Genomic DNA, 20,323 nt, shown 5'->3' with positions numbered 1-20,323 from the left:
TAGTATTAATGGTAAGACTCTTGGCAGTGTGGAGGATCAGAAGGATCTTGGGGTCCAAGTCCATAGGATGCTCAAAGCAGCTGCACAGGTTGACTCTGTGGTTAAGGCGGCATACGGTGTATTGTCTTTCATCAATCGTGGAACTGAATTCAGGAGCCGAGAGGTAATGTTGCAGCTATATAGGACCTGGTCAGACCCCACTTGGAGTATTGTGCTCAGTTCTGGTCACCTCACTACAGGAAGGATGTGGAAGCCATAGAAAGGGTGCAGAAAAGATTTACAAGGATGTTGCCTGGATTGGGGAGCATGCCTTATGAAAACAGGTTGAATGAACTCAGCTTCTCTCTTTGGAGCGACGAAGGATGAGAGGTGACTTGATAGAGGTGTATAAGAGGCATTGATCGTGTGGACAGTCAGAGGCTTTTTCCCCAGGGCTGAAATGGTTGCCACAAGAGCACACAGGTTTAAGGTGCTGGGAACTAGGCACACAGATGTCAAGAGTAAGTTTTTTTTTACTTAGAGAGTGGTGAATGCATGGAATGGGCTGCCGGCAACGGCGGTGGAGGCGGATACGATAGGGTCTTTTAAGAGACTTTTGGATAGGTACATGGAGCTTAGAAAAAGAGAGGGCTACGGGTAAGCCTAGTAATTTCTAAGGTAGGGACATGTTCGGCACAACTTTGTAGGCTGAAGGGCCTGTATTGTGCTGTAGGTTTTCTATGTTTCTATGTCGAAACAGACTTTAGGACAGTGCTTTGTCAGTGAAAACAGATCACAATAATCTGCAATCATGTTAGTTACTTATTTCTGCAGCTTAACTTCCTCGATGGTTTACTATTAAAAAAAGCTGCTAAGTGTGTTTTTTTAGTTAAATGTAGGAACCTCAGATTTCTTGAAATACAATCTCAAACGTCTATGTTAAACATTTAAAACCAAAGTGTTTGCACAAACTTTCATGGCTAAGCTACATTCATCCAATAATTGTAACAACTAATGTTTGATGATACTAAATTAGCTAATGAGTCTGAATGACTGCATGATATAATTGGCAAATATCCTAGGTTAAAATACAATGCATGCTGACACATTAACTAGGGATTAATAGTAAACAAATGGATCAAATATTCGTGCATGCAAATTGTCTGCAGGGGGATCATGGGTCACAAGTGAAATGGCAACCTGCTTGGGCACCCAATGGATCTGGAACTCTCAACAAGTTAGCACTTTCAGGGAAAAGGAAGTATCACAGAGTAATATTTCCATAGAAGCATTTCCAATGAAAAAGACCACCTCCCCTAACCAACCCCTAGATTGTCAGGTGATGCATGATCAAAATGAAATACATCATTTGGCATAAATGCTCATTTAAAGGTAAATTTCTAATTTTAGAAATAATTTCACGACATTAAGCAAATTTAGATTCTCCAGCAGCTACTGTCCTCACCTTGACCACTGTTTTCTTGTACTGATATTCTGCTGTTTTTCACCACTGAGAATAGAAACAAATTTTATCCATTCAACACCAGGATCAGTCTTTGGTACATCCACAATTGCTAACACTCACTTGTACTCACAAAAACTCCTTGATGGTTGCGTACACTTTGCTGCTCTTATTCTTATCCCTTTGCCTGAGTGATTTATTGTGACTAACATTTTTACTGAGATAAGATGCAACAAAAATTCCTTGGATCCCCACCCCACATACAAAACTTTGAATTCTGACACCCCACAAATGGAGATGCAAATTCCTCATTTAAACCCTAGCAACACTACTGGTACACTTACTAAAATTTTGCCTCCTATTTACAGTGAAGGAACTCAAAATTATTTTGAGATATTTTTATTTCTTTGGCCTGGACAGAAGCAAATGCCCAGCTTCAGAAATATCAAACACTCTAGATTAACATAGCTCCAGATCCTAAACTAACTATGGAGATTGGTTAGTAAAGTCTCAAATGCACTGGTGCATCACGAATTGTCCATCCTGTACAGCAATTTCTAAAGTTCAGCTTTTACATTCAGTGAAATATGCAAAATGCATACTTGGATAACAACATTTCTGAACAACTTTTCTCACACAAGGGAATAAGTTTCCTGCTTAGAAAAATGAATGAGAAAAGATCACTGCAATCATACAGTAACACACGTGTAACTTTATTTTACAGAAAGGGCAACAACCTTCAATACTAATAAGAACTTTACCAGGCTTAAATTAGGTGCAACCTTTACACTTATCCTTACACCACTACCCACTGCATGAAAGTTAGAGTAACAAATACTTAACAGGGAAAGTTTCCATGAGACTTTTGAACTAATTCATGATGCAATACAAAATAATTTAGCTGTAAAACTCAGATCTATAAGAGTCAATCAGTAGGTTCAAAACAGGACAAGACTAACACCATTCCATAAACAAAATCCATGACTAATTGCATTCCAGCATCAAGCAGATTTTTCTCATTAAGATAGGAAACAGTGCAGTCACACCACAAGATGATCAATGCACCTAATTATAAATGTTATTTGTGCTGGAAACTTGGGGCAAGTAACGAAGTAACAGTTCCTATATTAACCAAAGCAGAATGAGGTGACAGAGTGGCACAACTAGTAGACTTTCTGCCTCAGCTGCAGCAAGTCAGGTCCGATACTGACCTCTGGAGCTGTGTGGAGTTTGCACGTACTTCCCACGATTGTGCAAGTTTCCCCCCGGGGTTCTGGTTTCCCCCTATATTCCAAAGGCTGCAACATCATATTAACACTTTCCCCATTCTATCTCACTGCAGTGCTGCACCTCACTTCCAACAAGTTGCCTATTGGAGTGGAGCTAATCTGCAGCACCAATGAAAGATATCCCATTTACACTGCCTCCATCCTTGAACTGCAAGTTCAATCACTGAGCAGTATGCAAACAAGCACAAAAGTCAGTTATACAGCATGCAAACAAGCCCTTTGGTCCAACTTGCTTTAAGACCACTATCATCCCGGTATCCAAGAAAAACAAAGTAATGTTACTGCCCAGTGGCCCTGACATCCACCATCATGAAGTGCTTCGAGAGGCTGGTCATGGCACACACTAATTCCAGCCTCCCAGACGATCTCACCTACTGCCGAAACAGGTCTATGGCAGACGCCATCTCCCTGGACCTACACTCATCTCTGGAGCACCTGGACAGTAAAGACACCTAGATTAGACTATTGTTTATTGACTACAGCTCTGCTTTCAATACTGCAAATTCACCACCAAACTCAGAGACCTGGGACTCAACACCTCCCTTTGCAACTGGATCCTCGACTTCCTGACCAACAGATCGCAAATCAGCAAGGATAGGCAGCAACACCTCCAACACAATTATTCTCAACACTGGTGCCCCACAAAGCTGCATCTACAGCCCCCTACTCTGTTCCCAAAACACTTGTGACTGTGTGGCTAGATTCTGCTCTAACTCTGAGTTTGCAAATGATACCACCATAGTGGGCTGTATCACAAATAATGATGAGTTGGAGTACAGAAAGGAGATATAGTAATATGGTATCATGAGAACAACCTTTCCCTCACTGTCAACAAAAGAGCTGGTCATTGACTGCCAGAAGGAGGGGCAGTGCACATACTCCTGTGTACATCAATGGCGCTGAGGTCAAGAGGGTTGAGAGCTCCAAGTTCCTAGGAGTGAACATCACCAATAGCCTGTCCTGGTCCAACCACGTAGACACTAGGACCTAGAGAGCTCACCAGCACCTCTACTTCCTCAGGGGGCTAAAGAAATTTGGCAGGTCCCTGTTGACCCTCACCAATTTTTAAATCGATGTATCATAGAAAGCATCCTATCTGGATGCATCATGGCTTGATATGGCAATTGCTCTGCCCGTGACCACAAGAAACTGCGGAGAGTCGTGGACACAGCTCAGCACATCGTGGAAACCAGCCTCCCCTCACCACCTTGATAAAACAGCCAACATAATCAAAAACTCCACCCACCCTGGACATTCTCTCTTCCTCTCCCATCTGACAGAAGATACAAAAGCCTGAAAGCACATACCACTAGGCTCAAGGACAGCTTCTATCCTGCTGTTACAAGACTATTGAACAGTTCCCTAGTACGATAAGATGGACACAACCTCACAATCTACTTTGTTATGACCTTGCACCTTATTGTCTACCTGCACTGCACTGTCTCTATAGCTGTTACACTTTATTCTGCACTTATTGTTTTCCCTTGCATGACCTGAATGCACAATGTAATGAATTGATCTGTATGAACTGTATGCAAGACAAGTTTTTCCACTGTACCTCAGTACATGTGACAATAATAAACCAATTCCAACCTGTCCATGCTAACCAAATTGTATACCCAAGCTAGCCCCATATTCCTCTAAACCTTTCCTATCCACATACTTGTCTTTAAACTTTGTAATTTTACCCACCTCTACCATTTCCTCTGGCAGCTCATACCATACACCCACTGACCTGAGTGAAAAAAAAGCTGCCCCTCGGATCCCCTTTAAATCTTTCCCCTCTTACCTTAAACCTATGCCCTCTAGTTTTAGACTCCCCTAACTTTGGAAAAAGATTGACCATTTACCTTATTTACATCCCAAATGATTTTACAAGTCTCTATAATGTCACCACTCAGCCTCCTACCCTCCAGGGAAAAAAGCCCCAGCCTATCCAGTCTCTCCTTATAACTAGCCCTCCAGTCTCAATAACATCCTTGTGTATCTTTTCTGCACCCTTTCAACCATAATAATATCCTTCCTATAGCTAAGTGACCAGAACTGCACACAATACTCCAAGTTCAGTCTCAGCAATGTCTAATACAGCTTTAACATGACATCCTAACTCTTGTTCTCAATATCCTGACCAATGAAGGTCATTCAAACTTTCTTCACCACCCTGACCACCTGTGTCACCACTTTCAGGAAACTATGTACCTGTACCCTCAAGACTCTGTTCTACAATTCTCCAAGGCCATTTATTGTGCAAGTCCTGGTTTAACTTCCCAAACTGCAACACTTCGTGCTGGTCAGAGTTAAATTCCATCTGCCACTCTTGGCCCACTTTCCCCAGTTGATTTAGATCCTGTTGTTAACTTAAATAACCTCCTTCACTATCCACCACACCACAATTTTGATGTCATCCATAAACTTACTAACCACGCCAATTACGTTCGCATCCAAATCGCTGATAGAGATGTCGAACTACACTGGACCCAGTCCTAATCCTTGTGACGTACCACTGGTCACAGGCCTCCTAAGTGGAAAAACCAACCCTACATTACCACCTTCTAACTCCTACCAGTACACTAATTTTATATCCAGTCATCTTGCTCACTCTGGATCCCATGTGGTTTAACTCTCAGGATCAACCTACTATGCAGAACCTTGACAAAGGCCCTGCTGAAGTACCATAGAATAATACAGCACAATACAGGCCCTTCGGCCCATGTTGTGCCGACCTTTAAACCACGCCCAATACTATAACCCCTTCCTCCCACATATCCCCCCATTTTAAATTCCTCCATATGCTTATCTAACAATCTCTTGAACTTGTCCAACATATCAGCCTCCACCACCACCCCAGGCAGTGCATTCCATGCCCCAACCACTCTCTGGGTGAAAAACCTCCCTCTGACATCTCCCTTGAACTTCCCACCCATTACCTTAAAGCCATACCCTCTTGTATTGAGCACTGGTGCCCTGGCTGTCCACTGTTTCTTTTAATATCTTGTATATCATGTCTCCCCTCATCCTCCTTCTCTCCAATGAGTAAAGCCCCAGCTCCCTTAGTCTCTCCTCATAATCCATACTCTCCAAACCAGGCAGCATCCTGGTAAATCTCCTCTGCATCCTTTCCCATGCTTCCACATCCTTCCTATAATGAGGTGACCAGAACTGGACACAGTACTCGAAGTGTGGTCTAACCAGAGTTTTGTAAAGCTGCATGATTACCTCAACGGCTCTTAAACTCGATCCCACGACTGATGAAAACTAACATCCCATAAGCTTTCTTAACTACCCTATCCACCTGTGAGGCAACTTTCAGGGATCTGTGGATATGAACCCCCAGATCCCTCTGCTCCTCCACACTACCCAGAATCCTGCCATAATCCTTGTACTCCACCTTGGAGTTAGTCCTTCCAAAGTGTACCACCTCACACTTCTCCAGACTGAACTCCATCTGCCACTTGTCAGCCCAGCTCCGCATCCTAGCAATATCCCTCTGCAATCTTCGACAGTCCTCTAAACTATCCACAACACCACTGACCTTTGTGTCATCTGCAAACTTACTAACCCACCCTTCTACGCCCTCATCCAAGTCATTAATAAATATCACAAAAAGTAGAGGTCACCACTAGTCACAGCCTTCCAATCTGAATGCACTCCCTCCACCACAACCCTCTGCTTTCTACAGGCAACCAATTCTGAATCCACACGGCCAAGCCTCCCTCGATCCCTTGGCCTCTGACCTTCTGAAGAAGCCTACCATGCGGAACCTTGTCAAACGCCTTACTAAAATCCATGTAGACCACATCTACTGCACTACCCTCAATCTTCCTGGTCGCCTCCTCAAAGAACCCTATCAGGCTTGTGAGACATGATCTTCCTTTCACAAAAGCCATGTTGGCTGTCCCTAATCAGTTCATGATTCTCTGAATGCTCATAGATCCTATCTCTAAGAGTCCTTTCCAACAGCTTGCCCACCACAGACGTAAGGCTCACTGGTCTATAATTCCCTGGACTATCCCTACTACCCTTTTCTGAATAAGGGGACAACATTTGCCACCCTCCAATCCTCCGGTACCATCTCCGTGGATAACGAGGACTCAAAGATCCTAGCCAATGATTCAGCAATCTCCTCCCCCGCCTTGCGGAGCAACCTGGGGAATAAGTACACACAGACAACCTCTGCTGTCCTGCTCCTGTCAATCCTCAGTCATCTCTTCCAAAAAAAATTGTGAGACAACTTCTCACGCACAAAGGCATGCTGACCATCTCTAATCAGTCCCTGCCTTTCCAAATGTAGGTAGATCCTGTCTCTCAAAATCCCCTCGAGCAACTTTTCTGCTGACATTAGCTCACCAGCCTATAGTTCCCTGGCTTGTCCTTGCAGCTCTTCTTAAATAAAAGCACAACATTATGCACTTTGAGACCGCCAGCACCTCCTTTTGCAATATGGATATGTTTCAAGACATCACTATTCTCTTGCCTGAATTCCCTAGCTTTCATGACCTTCTTAATGGTAAACACAGTTGAGAAGTGTTCATTTAAGATCTCACCGATCTCCCATGACTCTGCACATAGATGACCACATTGATCCTCAAGGAGACCTATTCTCTGCCCAGTTATACTTTTGCTCCAAATATACATAGAATCTTAGGATTTTTCTTTACCATATCTGCCAAAGCTATCTCTTGTCCTTTTCACCCTCTTGATTTCCCCCTCAAGTGTATTCCTACATCCCTCGTACTCAAGGGATTTGCTTGATCCAAGCTGCCTGCACCCGAGAAATGCCTTTTTCCTGATCAGAGCTTCAATATCCCTCACCAATTGAGGTTCTCTAATCCTGCCAGCCTTGCCTTTCAGGAACATACTAACCCTGAACTCTCCTTATCTCACTTTTAAAAGCATCCCACTTGCCAGATGTCCCTTAACCTGCAAACAGCCTCTCCCAATCAACCTTTGCGAGTTCCTGTCTGATGATATTGAAATTAGCAACCCAACCCCTCTCCACCTTCCCCCCTCACCACCCCAAAAATTGAGGAGGAACTCTAGGACCAGTCCCATCATTTTCCAAAACTATTTTAACACTCAGAATTATTGTCACTGGTCCCACAATGCTTCTCCACTGCCACTTCAGCCACTTGCCCTGCCTCATTTTCCAATGAGGTCCTCTCTAGTGGGGCCATCTACATGTATTGCTTGAGAAAACTTTCCTTGACACACTTAAATTCCGCCCCATCCAAGCTCTTAGCAATATCACACCTTAGGTCAAGATCCAAGTGACCAACGATACACATGTTTCACCGAACAAGAGCCAGCAAACATGCAAGGTCCTCAACTAACCACTGCACAACAATACCCTCTGACAATAAATATCCATGACATGACCTTGTGAAAACACAGGCAGCTTCTCATATCTCAGGAGCTACCTCCTGGCAAAGACAGACATCAACGATGAAATCCATCATCACCTCAGTGCACCATTACAGCCTCTGGCCACCAGAGGAAAACCACATTTGAAAGTCAGGATCTCAAAGCCAGAACAAAGCTTTTGGTCTACCTAGGAGCAGAGATACCTGCCCTTCTATTTGCTTCTGGAGACATAAACTTGCTATGGCAAGCACCACATAATTCCACCAATGCTTTCTCTTCAAAACTTTTGAAGCTCACTGGCAAGATAAGAAAACAATCAGAACCCTGACCAGGGTCAACGTTCTCAGCAGTGATGCCTTAAATTGCATGGCATTAGCTCCAGAGGACAGGCTAAGTCATTTGCATGCCCCATACCAGAATCCTGAAAAAAGTATTTGAACAAAGATTGGGGCCATTTTCCTTGGCAATGAAAACAGAGGTTTTGGTGTACAAGTTTAGAAAGTACTTTTCTATTTAGACTGAATAAATAGAAAAGACCTATTGTCCTCAGAAGGGCAAGTAAAATCAGGGAGCATAGATTTAAGGTGATCCCTTATCCCCAATCAGAAGCAAGATCAGGAATAAAAAACAAATCTATAGGCAGATGGTGGTCTGGAACTGCCTGGAAAGACAGAGTTGGAAACCTATGTCACATTTAAACGGTACCTCAATGTGTATTTGATGAACTGGCACCCAGTGATGGAATGTGGGATTAGGCTAAGTAGTTTTCTTTTTCCACTGGCAGAGACACAATGGACTGAATATCATTGTCTTCTGTTATAAATTTACCAGATTCTAACACACGACTCCATTAAGAACAGAGCAAATCTTAAATTTCATCCACTTTCCTACCTATCCCACAACTAAAGGCACTTGATGACTAAGCAATCAAAGCTCTCCTGGGATGGAGTTACATATTCAACAGCACAGGTAAAGAAATCTTAGGACTAAATGATCAATTCTTGAACACGAGTAGGCCACCAGACCCCTCAAGCCTACATAGCCAGACAATGTGATCATGGCGGAATTAAGTTGGCCTTAATGCCTCTTCTGTACTAGTTCCCTATCGCTCATGATCTCTCAAATTTTTATCTCCCCCTTAAATACATCGAATGACGTGGCCTTCACCACCCTCTAGTGCAGAAAATTCCAGAAATTCACCACCCAAGAGAAGAAATTTCCATGCACCTCAGTTTTAAGTGAGCAGTCCCTTGTAACTATGTTCCATTTTTAATCTTGAACAAAATCTCAAAATTTTCCCTTAGGATCTTGTATGTTTGAACAAGGTCATCCTCATTCCTTTCGATGGGACAACCCTCTCATCCCAGGAATTAGCCTGGTGAACTTTTCTAGTTTTTGGACAGTTGCAGGATAGGTAGGAAAGTGGATGAGATTTAAGATTTGCTGTTCTTAACAGAGTCATATTACATACTGTTAGAATCATAATAAACTTATAACAGCCTCTCAATATCTGCACCATCAATTCCAATCAGAACCTTCTGCAAGAACATTCTTCTAAACTTCACTTGATATTGACCAATCATATATACTTTTTCTCATCCATACATTCAATCTAATGAATCCATATTGGCTTCTCTCAAAGGAGAGATCATCTCACCAAAGCCCTGACTAATCACACAGGTGTTTTCTTATTCCTACAATGCATTTCCCTGGCAATAAAGGCCAATTGAAATTCTCCTTTCCTGTAGTATGTGACTAAAGTACTATTTTGCTTCATAAATGTTCACTGTGCCTGTGAATTAGCATTCTCAGCTCCACCATTAGATTATACCCATATGCCAACATTAGCTTCTCAGCACTTTTTCTCCTTACTCTTTCTTCCAAAGCAAATGACATTATGTCACCTGTGACTTTCTTGTCCAACACCAGCTACTTTGCATGTTTCTCAGCTCACTTTCCTACAGAGTTTTAGTGAGACTAACAGAATTTATTGTATATAGGTCAAGTTATTTGGATGAAAATTATTTGTCCAAAATGCATAAGATTGACATTTCCACCTCTGAACTCCCAACTGACAATGGGGGCTGGAAAGGAGCCCTACGTGTTAACTAAATGGTATCCTAACGAACGAGGAAACAAACAAGGATTTCAGTATCTCCCACAGAGTTTAAATACATTTCAAACCAACTAAAATCTCATCTCTCAGCAGTTTACAATTATTCAAACTCATTTCTCTCACCAGTTCAGACTTTAAAGGGAAATCTGTTCATAGACAAATCTACTGTAGCTTACTGCTATCTTACCACCACTGCGACAATCTTGGTCCCATTAACTTGTTCTTTTCAACAAACCATAATCCGCGATCAACTTTTTTTGCCAATAGGCATTACTAATAAAACAGCTGCTATCTCTCCTAGCTTACCCATCTCAATTCAACCCATGCCAACTAAAAGATGTTAACATCCATCTTTTCTGCTCTCTACAGACCATTGCCTCTTTCAACTTAGAAAAGTCCAGGACAATAAATACATTGGTTAGAGCAGCTAATGACCAAAAGCAAATGAAGGAGACTCTCTTACCACTTGTGGCAGCCAACGTCTCCCTTCATTTCCAAATTAGCCATTATGATAGCATAAGCATTATATCAAAAGATTTTCCAAAACAATGTTAGTAGTTTAACTTGGAATATACTACTAATCACAAATACAAACCATAATTGCTCGATCAAGGCATTTTGACTGTTGCCATTAAACAATTACTCTATCTGCACACTCTTGAATAACAGAACTGGCATTCAATTATATTACATAACTATCAAAACAAATATGCCACTATAAAATTTCACACAATTTAACAGGAGGGCCAGATTAACAGTTGATCAGCAGGCATTGGCAATTATTGCTGCAAGACGAGTTTCATCCTACCATTGGCAGCACTTAAAGAACCTTGCTGACTACACCATCCATTTATGACTTGAAACTAAATTAAGGATCCTAATTGGAATCTGATGATAGGTACTCTGATACAAAATATGCAAATAATAGACATAACAACTCTTATCGTTTTGACTAAGCTTGACCAGAAACTTCCTATCAGGAAGTGTGATGCATTTCAGTGCTTCGGTGCCAAACACATTACCCCACGAGCACAAGTCATAGAAGAAGGCCATCAATCCTTTGATTCTTCTCTGCCAGTTATTAACACAATTTTCATACCCCATCCCATTTTCTCGATTAATCCAATACCCAATTTTTAATTAACACAATTACACAATCACACAATCAAAGATTCAGTACCCTCTGGGTGATACTGCAACCATTGGTTCTAGACTCCTCAACCAGAAGAAATGTCCTCCCTGCAACCTGAAGGTATTTTATAAGGTTGAGAGATTCAATGATATGTGGTGCAAGGTTATACATATCAAAATAGATCCATGTTTAATTCCAGTCTATGGCGATTTTAAACAATCTCAGCTAAGAGGGCCAACAACAAATTTGCTTTCATAGCTTGCAGATAAAGGGGAAGAAAGGAAGATGAAAAAATTTGGGCAAGATTTCCAGTAAAGTACTGCTGGAAACAAGCAATCATGCCAGGAACAAAATCATACTCAATTGTGAGACTGAGCAGAATGACAACATTTGCCTTGTTTGAGAATAGTACAAAAATGACAACAAAAGAGCTACTGGCTGTTCAAGAAACACATTTCTTGATGGGTTACATATTGTACTAACTGTCAAGGTAACTTTTGACTTGCATACTGTTATGATATTCCTCCCAATTGGCATCTAGTTAATGTACTCAAAGTTTCTGTGATTTGGACCTGCTACCTGAATAGAGGTTTTAATTTCCAATGTAAACAGGCAATAAGGTGCAGGCAGCTACACAGGTAACCAAAGTCTTGAGATTATTTTTTTTTAAAAAAAGGTGTACTAGAACATTCAATTTCCATTTGTGTGAAAACACCATATAGATATTACCTTTAGTGTGATACATAACAGCAGATTTCAAGTCAAATGACCCAAAGCTGTCTTTTCTGTCAAAGCCTCTGTGGTACCTTGGGTGGTGTTCTTTGGCTGATGGCACCAAAGCATTGGTAGAAGAGGCCTGTTGTGGTGCTTCATTCCCAAAGTCCTTCGGGGCAAAACCTATTGCACTTTGGCTTGTAGCAGCCATCTTTTGCAGTTCACTAACATGTGGCTCCACAGACCGGGCCGTGCTCTCAGCAGAAACACTAGCAGCCACTGTGGCAGTCTTCATGACATTGCTGAGAACCTGAGGGCTAGTCCGTTTATCTAGTTCATAAGCCTTTGGAAACACAGGAATTTCAGATCCTGAAGACAGCAGTTCAGCACCCTGTGAAACCAAAGTGGCTGCACATTCAGCTTGAAATGTCAAATCCAGAGGTGGGTTGTCCACAGATTTTACAGTGGCTAGCTCAGGGCCAGCACTTGGCTCATTTATAAAAGATAACCCCCATTGGTTCTGGAAAATATCCCCCAGGTTTTGTTGAGTTGTCTGTGATGGCAGTTCCACCTGTGTTGTGCCAGGAAGCACCGATTGCATATTTGAAGGGTAGACAAAGAGACCCTGCTTTCTTTGTTCCGTGGCCACTGGGTCTGTGCCATCAGGGGACACAGAAGTTTCACTCCCAGATGAGGCAGGCACTACAGTATTGGCAGCAGTAACTGTCTGGACTCCTGAAACACCAATATGCCCATCAGTCACCACTGAAGCCAAGCCATTAGAAAAGCTAGCTGAGGTGACAGTTTTCACAGCAGACATAGGAACCTGTGACAAACGACCTGAAGCTTGTGTCTGAGTGTCCAGAGTCAGTGACTGATTCGAGGATGATTTGTTGAGGTTCTCTTTAACTTTACTTGCATAACTAATCTTGGGAACAATTTTTGCACTACTGTTGTCCACTGGGAAGACTGGAGGTGGTTTAAAGAGGGTCCAGGAATCTTCCTTTGAAGTTACAGATGCTGCTTTTGATTTAGGTTTCTCTTCATACTTTTTACCACCACTAGGTTTTCCATCTGAATTTTTTCGCTGAGTTTCACCAGCTCCCACCTTTCCACGAGCACCAGGTGCATTAACTGTTGCAAGTTCATACCTACCACTAGGTTTAGCATTTTCCAAACGACTTGCCTTCTGCTCAGGTAACTCAAGTTTGGTGTTCTCAAGATCTAGTTTTGGGGTTAGTGGATTCCCCTCGTGCTGCATGATTTTGTCTTGAAACAAATTTAAGTTCTCAACACCTTTGTCACTATTCCTCCTGCCTTTGCGTTTCTTCGGGGTAGTGTAACCACTCTCAGATCCACTACCATCATTGTCAGCCGAATTCTTGACAGAAAATCCATTTGTAATATACCCAGAGCTGCTAGATATAACACCATTGAGAAACGACAATGCCTCCTTTTCTCAATTGATCTGCTATCCCTAGATTTATTCTCAAAGACTTTATCATTTTTTTGTCCATACTGTTTTTTTTGATTATAATTCTTTGTTTTATTAACCACTCTGTGTACAATAGTTTTTGTTGTGTGCCTGGGGTTGAAATTAGTGTCTAAGAATTGCTTCCTGCCGTTAACTGTGCTGGAAGAAATCAAGTTTAATTCTTCAGTTTCCTGGCTTGCTGTAGATTCAAGTTCGTCCTCTGATCCAGCATCACCATTTAATTCTTCAAAACCTAAGAGGAAGACACAAAAATTAGGCGCTTAAATCTACTTTTAGAACCAATATACTCAAATTGCAGGGACTACAAGGTTATCTGCCATATGTTATGCATTCAGACTACTGGAAAAGAAGTTAACCTCTGACATTATCATTTCTGGATTACACCCAAGAAAATTAATATTACTCAACTTTCCCCAATGTAAAATGGCAGTGCTATTCTGATTAGCAATATTATGCTCATATGCACTTTACAATATGCATTTGTTTTTATGTATCATATAGCATTAGTTTCAGTGACATCATTTGCAACACCTATAATCGTTCCCTAAAAATTAACAGCTTTCAGTAAGAGTTAGTGGCACTACATGAAAGGCTGTCTTAATTCCAGCAATTGGACTGAACACGTTTCTATAAAAAGGTAGTTTTAAAACAAAATGATTCATGAATCTTGGTCAGCAAATATCACCCACACTATTCTCAGATTAAAAATGTAAAACACCCAAGCAACACAAATTCAAATTCTTAATTGTCAATATTTGAATACTAACATGTCTTTGTGTTGGTCTATTGATTTAGGAAATGTCCTCTCTTTATGCAATTGTGTGTACAGAAGTAAAGGTTCACAAGGGCTAATCAGGGATCAAAATCAGAGTATGAAAAACAGAATTTGGGCTGAAAACAGAAGACCTAAAGCATGCCAACATATGGAACATGTACAGCATTTACCAGAGGAACCAAGGGACATGGGGTAGGGATAGAAGAAATACAGATTTAAAAAAAAAACTGCAAAATACTGAAGCAGGATACAAGTAGTAGGCACATTTGGCAGTGGAAAGGGGACCTCACAAGTTTGATGTTTATTAAAATGCATCTTATACAGGAACAAGTAAAACACCAAAATTTTGCTTCCTAAATGCCAAGTGACAGATAGCAAATAAAAAGTTAACTGCATAACTGCCTTTGCTATCTGATGCTGGTTTAAGCCATTCTCTCATTGGAAGCAGAATTTGAACTCATGAAAGTGCATGCACCCCCAACAGAGCCAAATATTTTGAAAGCACCAAGTTGTTTCAAAACCTATGCTGTTGAAGGCATAACAAAATTTATTCTAATTTTCTAATTACTTTTAATAGTCAGAAAATAAAAAACAGATAGTGTTAAACACAATCTTTGAGACAAATGTACAATTTACTACCATGTTAATTGACCTTCTTGCAAAGTAACCCAGCACTAGCCATCCCCGCCCCCAACACACAGTTGCACAATGTGGCAAATTCAGCTTGATCAATGAAAATCAAAAACTGCAGATGTGAAAATCTGCTCAGTTTGATCAATCCTGGACAAGTGTCTAGGTGATTCCAAATAAACAGGATGAGAAAATGAAATCAACAAGTGTGAATCATCATCGACTCTTTTCAATTCAGTAGTTAGCAGATTGGGACAGACTGTTTGCCTAGATCAGAGAAGCAGCCTCAATCTTGAAGTAGGACAAAAATGAACTATGCTTCAAGAGGATTGCTTCCCAACAGAATCCCTGAGTCAGAGCAATCAAAATGACCCAACCTCAAGCACTGACTACAGAGTCTCCATGTTCTTCCTGCAATTGCATGGGTTTTCTTCCCACATCCAATAAAGTGCAGGTTAGTAGGTTAATTGGCCACTGTAAATTGCCTAGTGTGTAGCTGAGTGATAGAATTTGGGGAAAGTTGATGAGAATGTGGGGAGAATTTAAAAAAAATGGGATGAATTCCAATTTTTCCAAGCTCATTCCAATTTTTCCTCCTGGCAACTTCTTCCAACATCTATCCTGCTCAAAATTTAGTTCAATGGCACGAAATCGATTTAGCTAGAGTTGCAGTCATTAAAAGGTTGCAAAATTGTAGGATTTAAGAATTGCCATTTCATAAAATAAATTGATATTTAAATGGCCTTCTCTCTCGAATTGTCTGGTCTGGACAAGAGTGGACTCATCTTCTAGGCTATATGCAGAATAAAATTTCCCTCTTAAATGACATTTGAATACGATAGACCAGCTGAAAGGAACACACAACACTCCATTTCTTCAGTGTAGAGAAATGCAGGTCACAACTTCAAAACTGGCTTCTTGATGGAGGTATCTCTACCAAGATATCACATACTTCAACCAAAGTGGCCTCTTGACTCAAGTCTAAGCAGCTGTTTTGAAGTTAGAGGAAATCCAAGTTAGCACTTTGATACAGATTTACAACACAGGATCATCTTTTAATATAATTAAACTTTCACATTTACATTGAAGTTGTGAATTTTTTTTTGTTGAAAATAAAGAACATTCGCGACCCAAGCTATTTTTGTTCTACCTTGGATTCTTGATTAGCACCCAGATCCACTTGACTCAGTGAGATTAACACTGCCAATCTAAAGATATGGTTCAAGCTCTGAGCAAGTTTTCCCAGCTACTACTTTAGCATAGTACTGAGGAGGACTGTACTAATTGGTCATTGATCTCATTTGCAACACCACGCACAGAAACTGCTCAGTACGAAATAATTGGCCACAAAGCCTCACAGCATTTGAGGATACTAATACACAACATAAGCAAATTATATTCTGTTTATATTAATACAACTTATTGTTTAGCTGTCCAAATAATATTCATCCTAACACTTAAAGCTATCTAATGAAATATACTGTAATACAAGTACTGGTGATTCCAGCTTTTATTTGCAAGCTATAGAAATTTAAAATACAAGTTGAATGCACTGGATGGTGCAGGCTATTACCACATCTGTTCACCTATGAGTGAATGAATCACAAGTTTAAGTATGCGTTAGCTACAAAATCTGTGAAAAGAATTTGGACCAGAGTTGCCAGCAATCATGGCAAGCTCCATCCCACAAATCTAGAGCCTTGAACAGAATAAAAAACTGGCACTAAAAAGTATGTTCTATTCACTCTATGACTAAAGACAACTGCCTGCTATAGGTGCTTTCATCCAAAATATTCCATCTTTACATTGCGCACTAAAACATTTAAATGTTTACATCCATGGTGACTTGTCTACTCCTGATATAGATAAAACACTTAGCACACCATTATCCAGGTCATTTAACATTTAGTTAATTCAACTCTAGATTTCACTCAAGAGCCTAATTCTGAGATTTGGGAGTTATGGAAAGTTTCCAGGGATTTGGAGTGTATAAAGCAGAACTACTAAAAATCTACAGAAGATGGAGATACTGCTGCAAAGATTTGATCAGAATATTGTTTTCATTAATTCTCCCTGCACTTTCAATTCCTTAAAATGTGTGTTTATATTTAAGAGCATTTAAAACAAGGGGTCCACATTGCCTCTTCCTTCAAACAGTTGTCAGGTATGGTGCAGATAAGTTACTGAGTAAAGCTTTCTCATTGCCACAAAAAGAATGGCTTGGCTGGTGGGGGAGGGTGTAAATATAAAAACTGGCCAAGTATTAGGCATGTTTTGAAACTGAATAAAAATATATTGTATAATTTGTTAAAGCATTTGCCTCCATCAAGAGCTGCCAGTCTGGTTTTCCTCTTCCCTACCAGAGCAGGCCAAGGGATGATCTGGAGTAAAAAGAATGGAAATTCTGAAAAATCTAACCATTATTAACTGTAGCTCAAGTCTTTTTCAAGTCAGTGATTGATCTAGAACATCACCAATGCAATACCTGTAATCCAGGAGTCAAAGCAACCAAAAGCATGAAAATAAAACCAATATAGAAAACATCTTTAATCCTTAAAGTTCCAAGTGGTGAGATAAATTGAGTGCAGTGTACACTTGGTCACTTGACTCAATGGTTCAACCATCGCAAATTTTCCAGAAGCCATTATTGTTATCGTGACATGGGTATGATTGAAATGTTTCCAAAATGTTTCAAAGGCAACTGTGTCAGTAAAAGCTAGTAGGGTTTTAAATAGTTATCACAAGTAACAACTAGATTAATTTAGTTCTAAATATTAATAGATATGATTGAAAATACAAGTTTAAAATAAATGTTTTAGCAGATTTGCTATATTAAAAAGCCAAAGCCATTTTCCCAAGCTTGGACCAGTCTATCAAACTGTTCCAATATACAACTTCTAGTAGCAGTTAATTAACTTTACATTAACCCCAAACAGTACAACCATCAGAATTTTGCTGGAAATAAAAGCTGCACAGGACTTCCTCCAACCTGACAAGAGACACTCTTCATTTTATTGCAGAAAAAACAGGCCACATGAAGTACCCATTTTCCAAAATTAAGATAGAAGTTTATTTTTGCTCTTGAAGAGCCTTCTGACTTGCCTACATGACCAAATTAAACTTAAGATTATTTGATTCCTACATAAAGACAACCTAATTTCACACCATGTTGGACTTATGATAGATAAATCTTCAGAACACAGATCCAAGAATTATTAGCCCATCTCCTATATTAAGAAACTAAAAGATGGAAAGGTAAACTTGCAGATGATTCAAAGAGGGATGAAGGAAAACAGGAGAATGAACATGCAAGATGGTAGTATAATGTGGACAATCCAAGGTAGGGAGATTTGAAAAATAGAGAACTAAAAGTCAGGGAATTTCATGCATCTTGACATACAAATCAAAGTTAGTTTGCAGGATAGAAGTTAAAAACTAAACTGCATGTCGACTCTTATTGCAAAAGGTTTGGAGTCCAAAAGCAAGTCCTACTACAAACCGTAGAAGGCTGAAACAAGATCACACCGGGAGGACAGTACATACTGTTGTTTCTATTTAAGGGATATGCAGTGGTTGGAAACAATAAAAAGGTATACTGGATTGATTTGTACAATTCATACAGAAGAACAGTGCTAGAATAAAAAAATGAAAGATTAAAAAACTAATTTTCCAGAATTTAGAAGATGTCATTGTGAAGGGGCACAACCGGATGAAATGCACAATGGTTGTTTCATTGGCTGAAGAATCAAAAATTGGGGTCATAGTCCCAGAATTTGGAGAGGAATAGAAAGAAAAGCAATCATTTAGGACCAAAGTCAAGAAAGATTTCTTCCATAGGACTCACAAATTCTCAAAGTATCTACTAAGACACTTTGGATGATCAGTTTGTTAAATATATTTAGAATGTGATCAATTGCTTTTGGAATCCCAAGATTTGGGGGTTTGAAGCGAGAAAAACAGAATTGAATTAAAAGGAACTACCATGATCCCATCAAATGACAGAACAGGCTTGAGGGGGCACACAGCCTATTCACACTATTTCTCGAATGAAATGCAGTTACATTTATCAGAATCTGGATAAGAGTTACCAGAGGCATTGCTTAAATGCCAGCATGTTTGAATATTTTACTTTGGATTGAACTTTTGAATTAAAGGAATCAAAAGGAATTTACTTAGTTCCTCCATATTAAATATGTTTGATTTCCAACATTCTCCATACCACCTATCCCCTTTAAAACAGACTACCTCTACCAAATGAAAAATGATTGCTTGAATATCCGTCTTATTTTCTCCTAGTCACCATTAGTAGACATTGAAAAAACTCAAAATACATTAGACACATACTGTTCAGCACCAGTTTCAGGGATAAGCCATCAAGCAGCAATTCTTGATGGTTTTAAGCAAGTTTGCTCATAAAAGTTGTTCAAGTTATAGATGCTATTAGAGGACCTACAAAGGAAAATCTACCAAAAGGAATGAGAACCAAATGTGCACAAATTTCTGCACAAGGCAAACGCTGTCATTGTGACCAAGGGCCATTGACCTGGAAAAAGTTGACTCTTGTTTCTCTTTTCACAGATGCTCCCTGGCCCAACCGAATGTTCCTAGACATTTTCGGTTTCAGAAAAGCTTCTAAGCACTTCAACAGCCAGTGAATAATACTGTATACCACATGAATATGTATTAGGAGCCAAGGGGGTAAAAATTTATAGGAACTTGAAAACAAAAAACAAGCACTTGAGATATTAGGGTAAATAATGAAAAGGCATAGAGGTTTGATGGAATTCCAGGTCATGGAGACTGCAGGTAGGTAGACAATTAAATTCAGAGCTAATCAAGTTTTTACAAGAATACATATACTGCAAGTTGTGGAGGAGATTAGAAGCAAGACATGAAAGGATTCAAACAAAGATATTTAAAAAAAAAATCAAGGCCTTGCTCAAGGGCCAATGTAATAAGCACAGGTGATTGGTTAAACATACTCGGCAAGTTATGACAGGAAGAGCAGTTCTGAAAGACCTCAACTTTACAGATGATAGAGATGCAATCGAGGAATGAAAATTTCAAGGTAACCACAAATGATGAAGGTGTCAGCAGAAAATCAGGTTAAAACCGAGTCCGATGATGTTGCAAAAGGTGGAAATACACCATCGCGTATATAGCCTAAAGCTTAAATGTCAATGCGTATTAAGGCTTTGAAAACTCAGGTTTAGTTTCAACAGAGCATAATGAAGAGTGGATGATTAACAAAGCTTGCAGCTAGGTCTTAAAAGAATGGCTCTGGTCTAATATTTAGCTGACTGGATTAAGAAATCTTGGTGATAGGTAGGAGATGCTACTGTAGAAGCAGAACAGGGTGGGGATCAAGAA

The 20,323-nt window shown here is 40.1% G+C and overlaps 1 protein-coding gene across 1 annotated transcript in view; it reads right to left on the bottom strand.

The window, feature by feature from the left end:
- nufip2 (nuclear FMR1 interacting protein 2) overlaps nt 1-20,323 on the bottom strand; it is a 98,103-nt gene that overhangs the window by 14,254 nt on the left and 63,526 nt on the right. The window contains 2 exon segments of the mRNA XM_052035948.1: nt 12,069-13,508; nt 13,511-13,780. Of these exon segments, the coding sequence (XP_051891908.1) occupies nt 12,069-13,508; nt 13,511-13,780 (1,710 nt within the window).

Source organism: Pristis pectinata, chromosome 21 (assembly GCF_009764475.1).
Source record: "Pristis pectinata isolate sPriPec2 chromosome 21, sPriPec2.1.pri, whole genome shotgun sequence".
Lineage (NCBI taxonomy): Eukaryota > Metazoa > Chordata > Chondrichthyes > Rhinopristiformes > Pristidae > Pristis > Pristis pectinata.
Note: the sequence above shows the minus strand (reverse complement) of the source record. Positions and strands in the feature narration are given on the sequence as shown.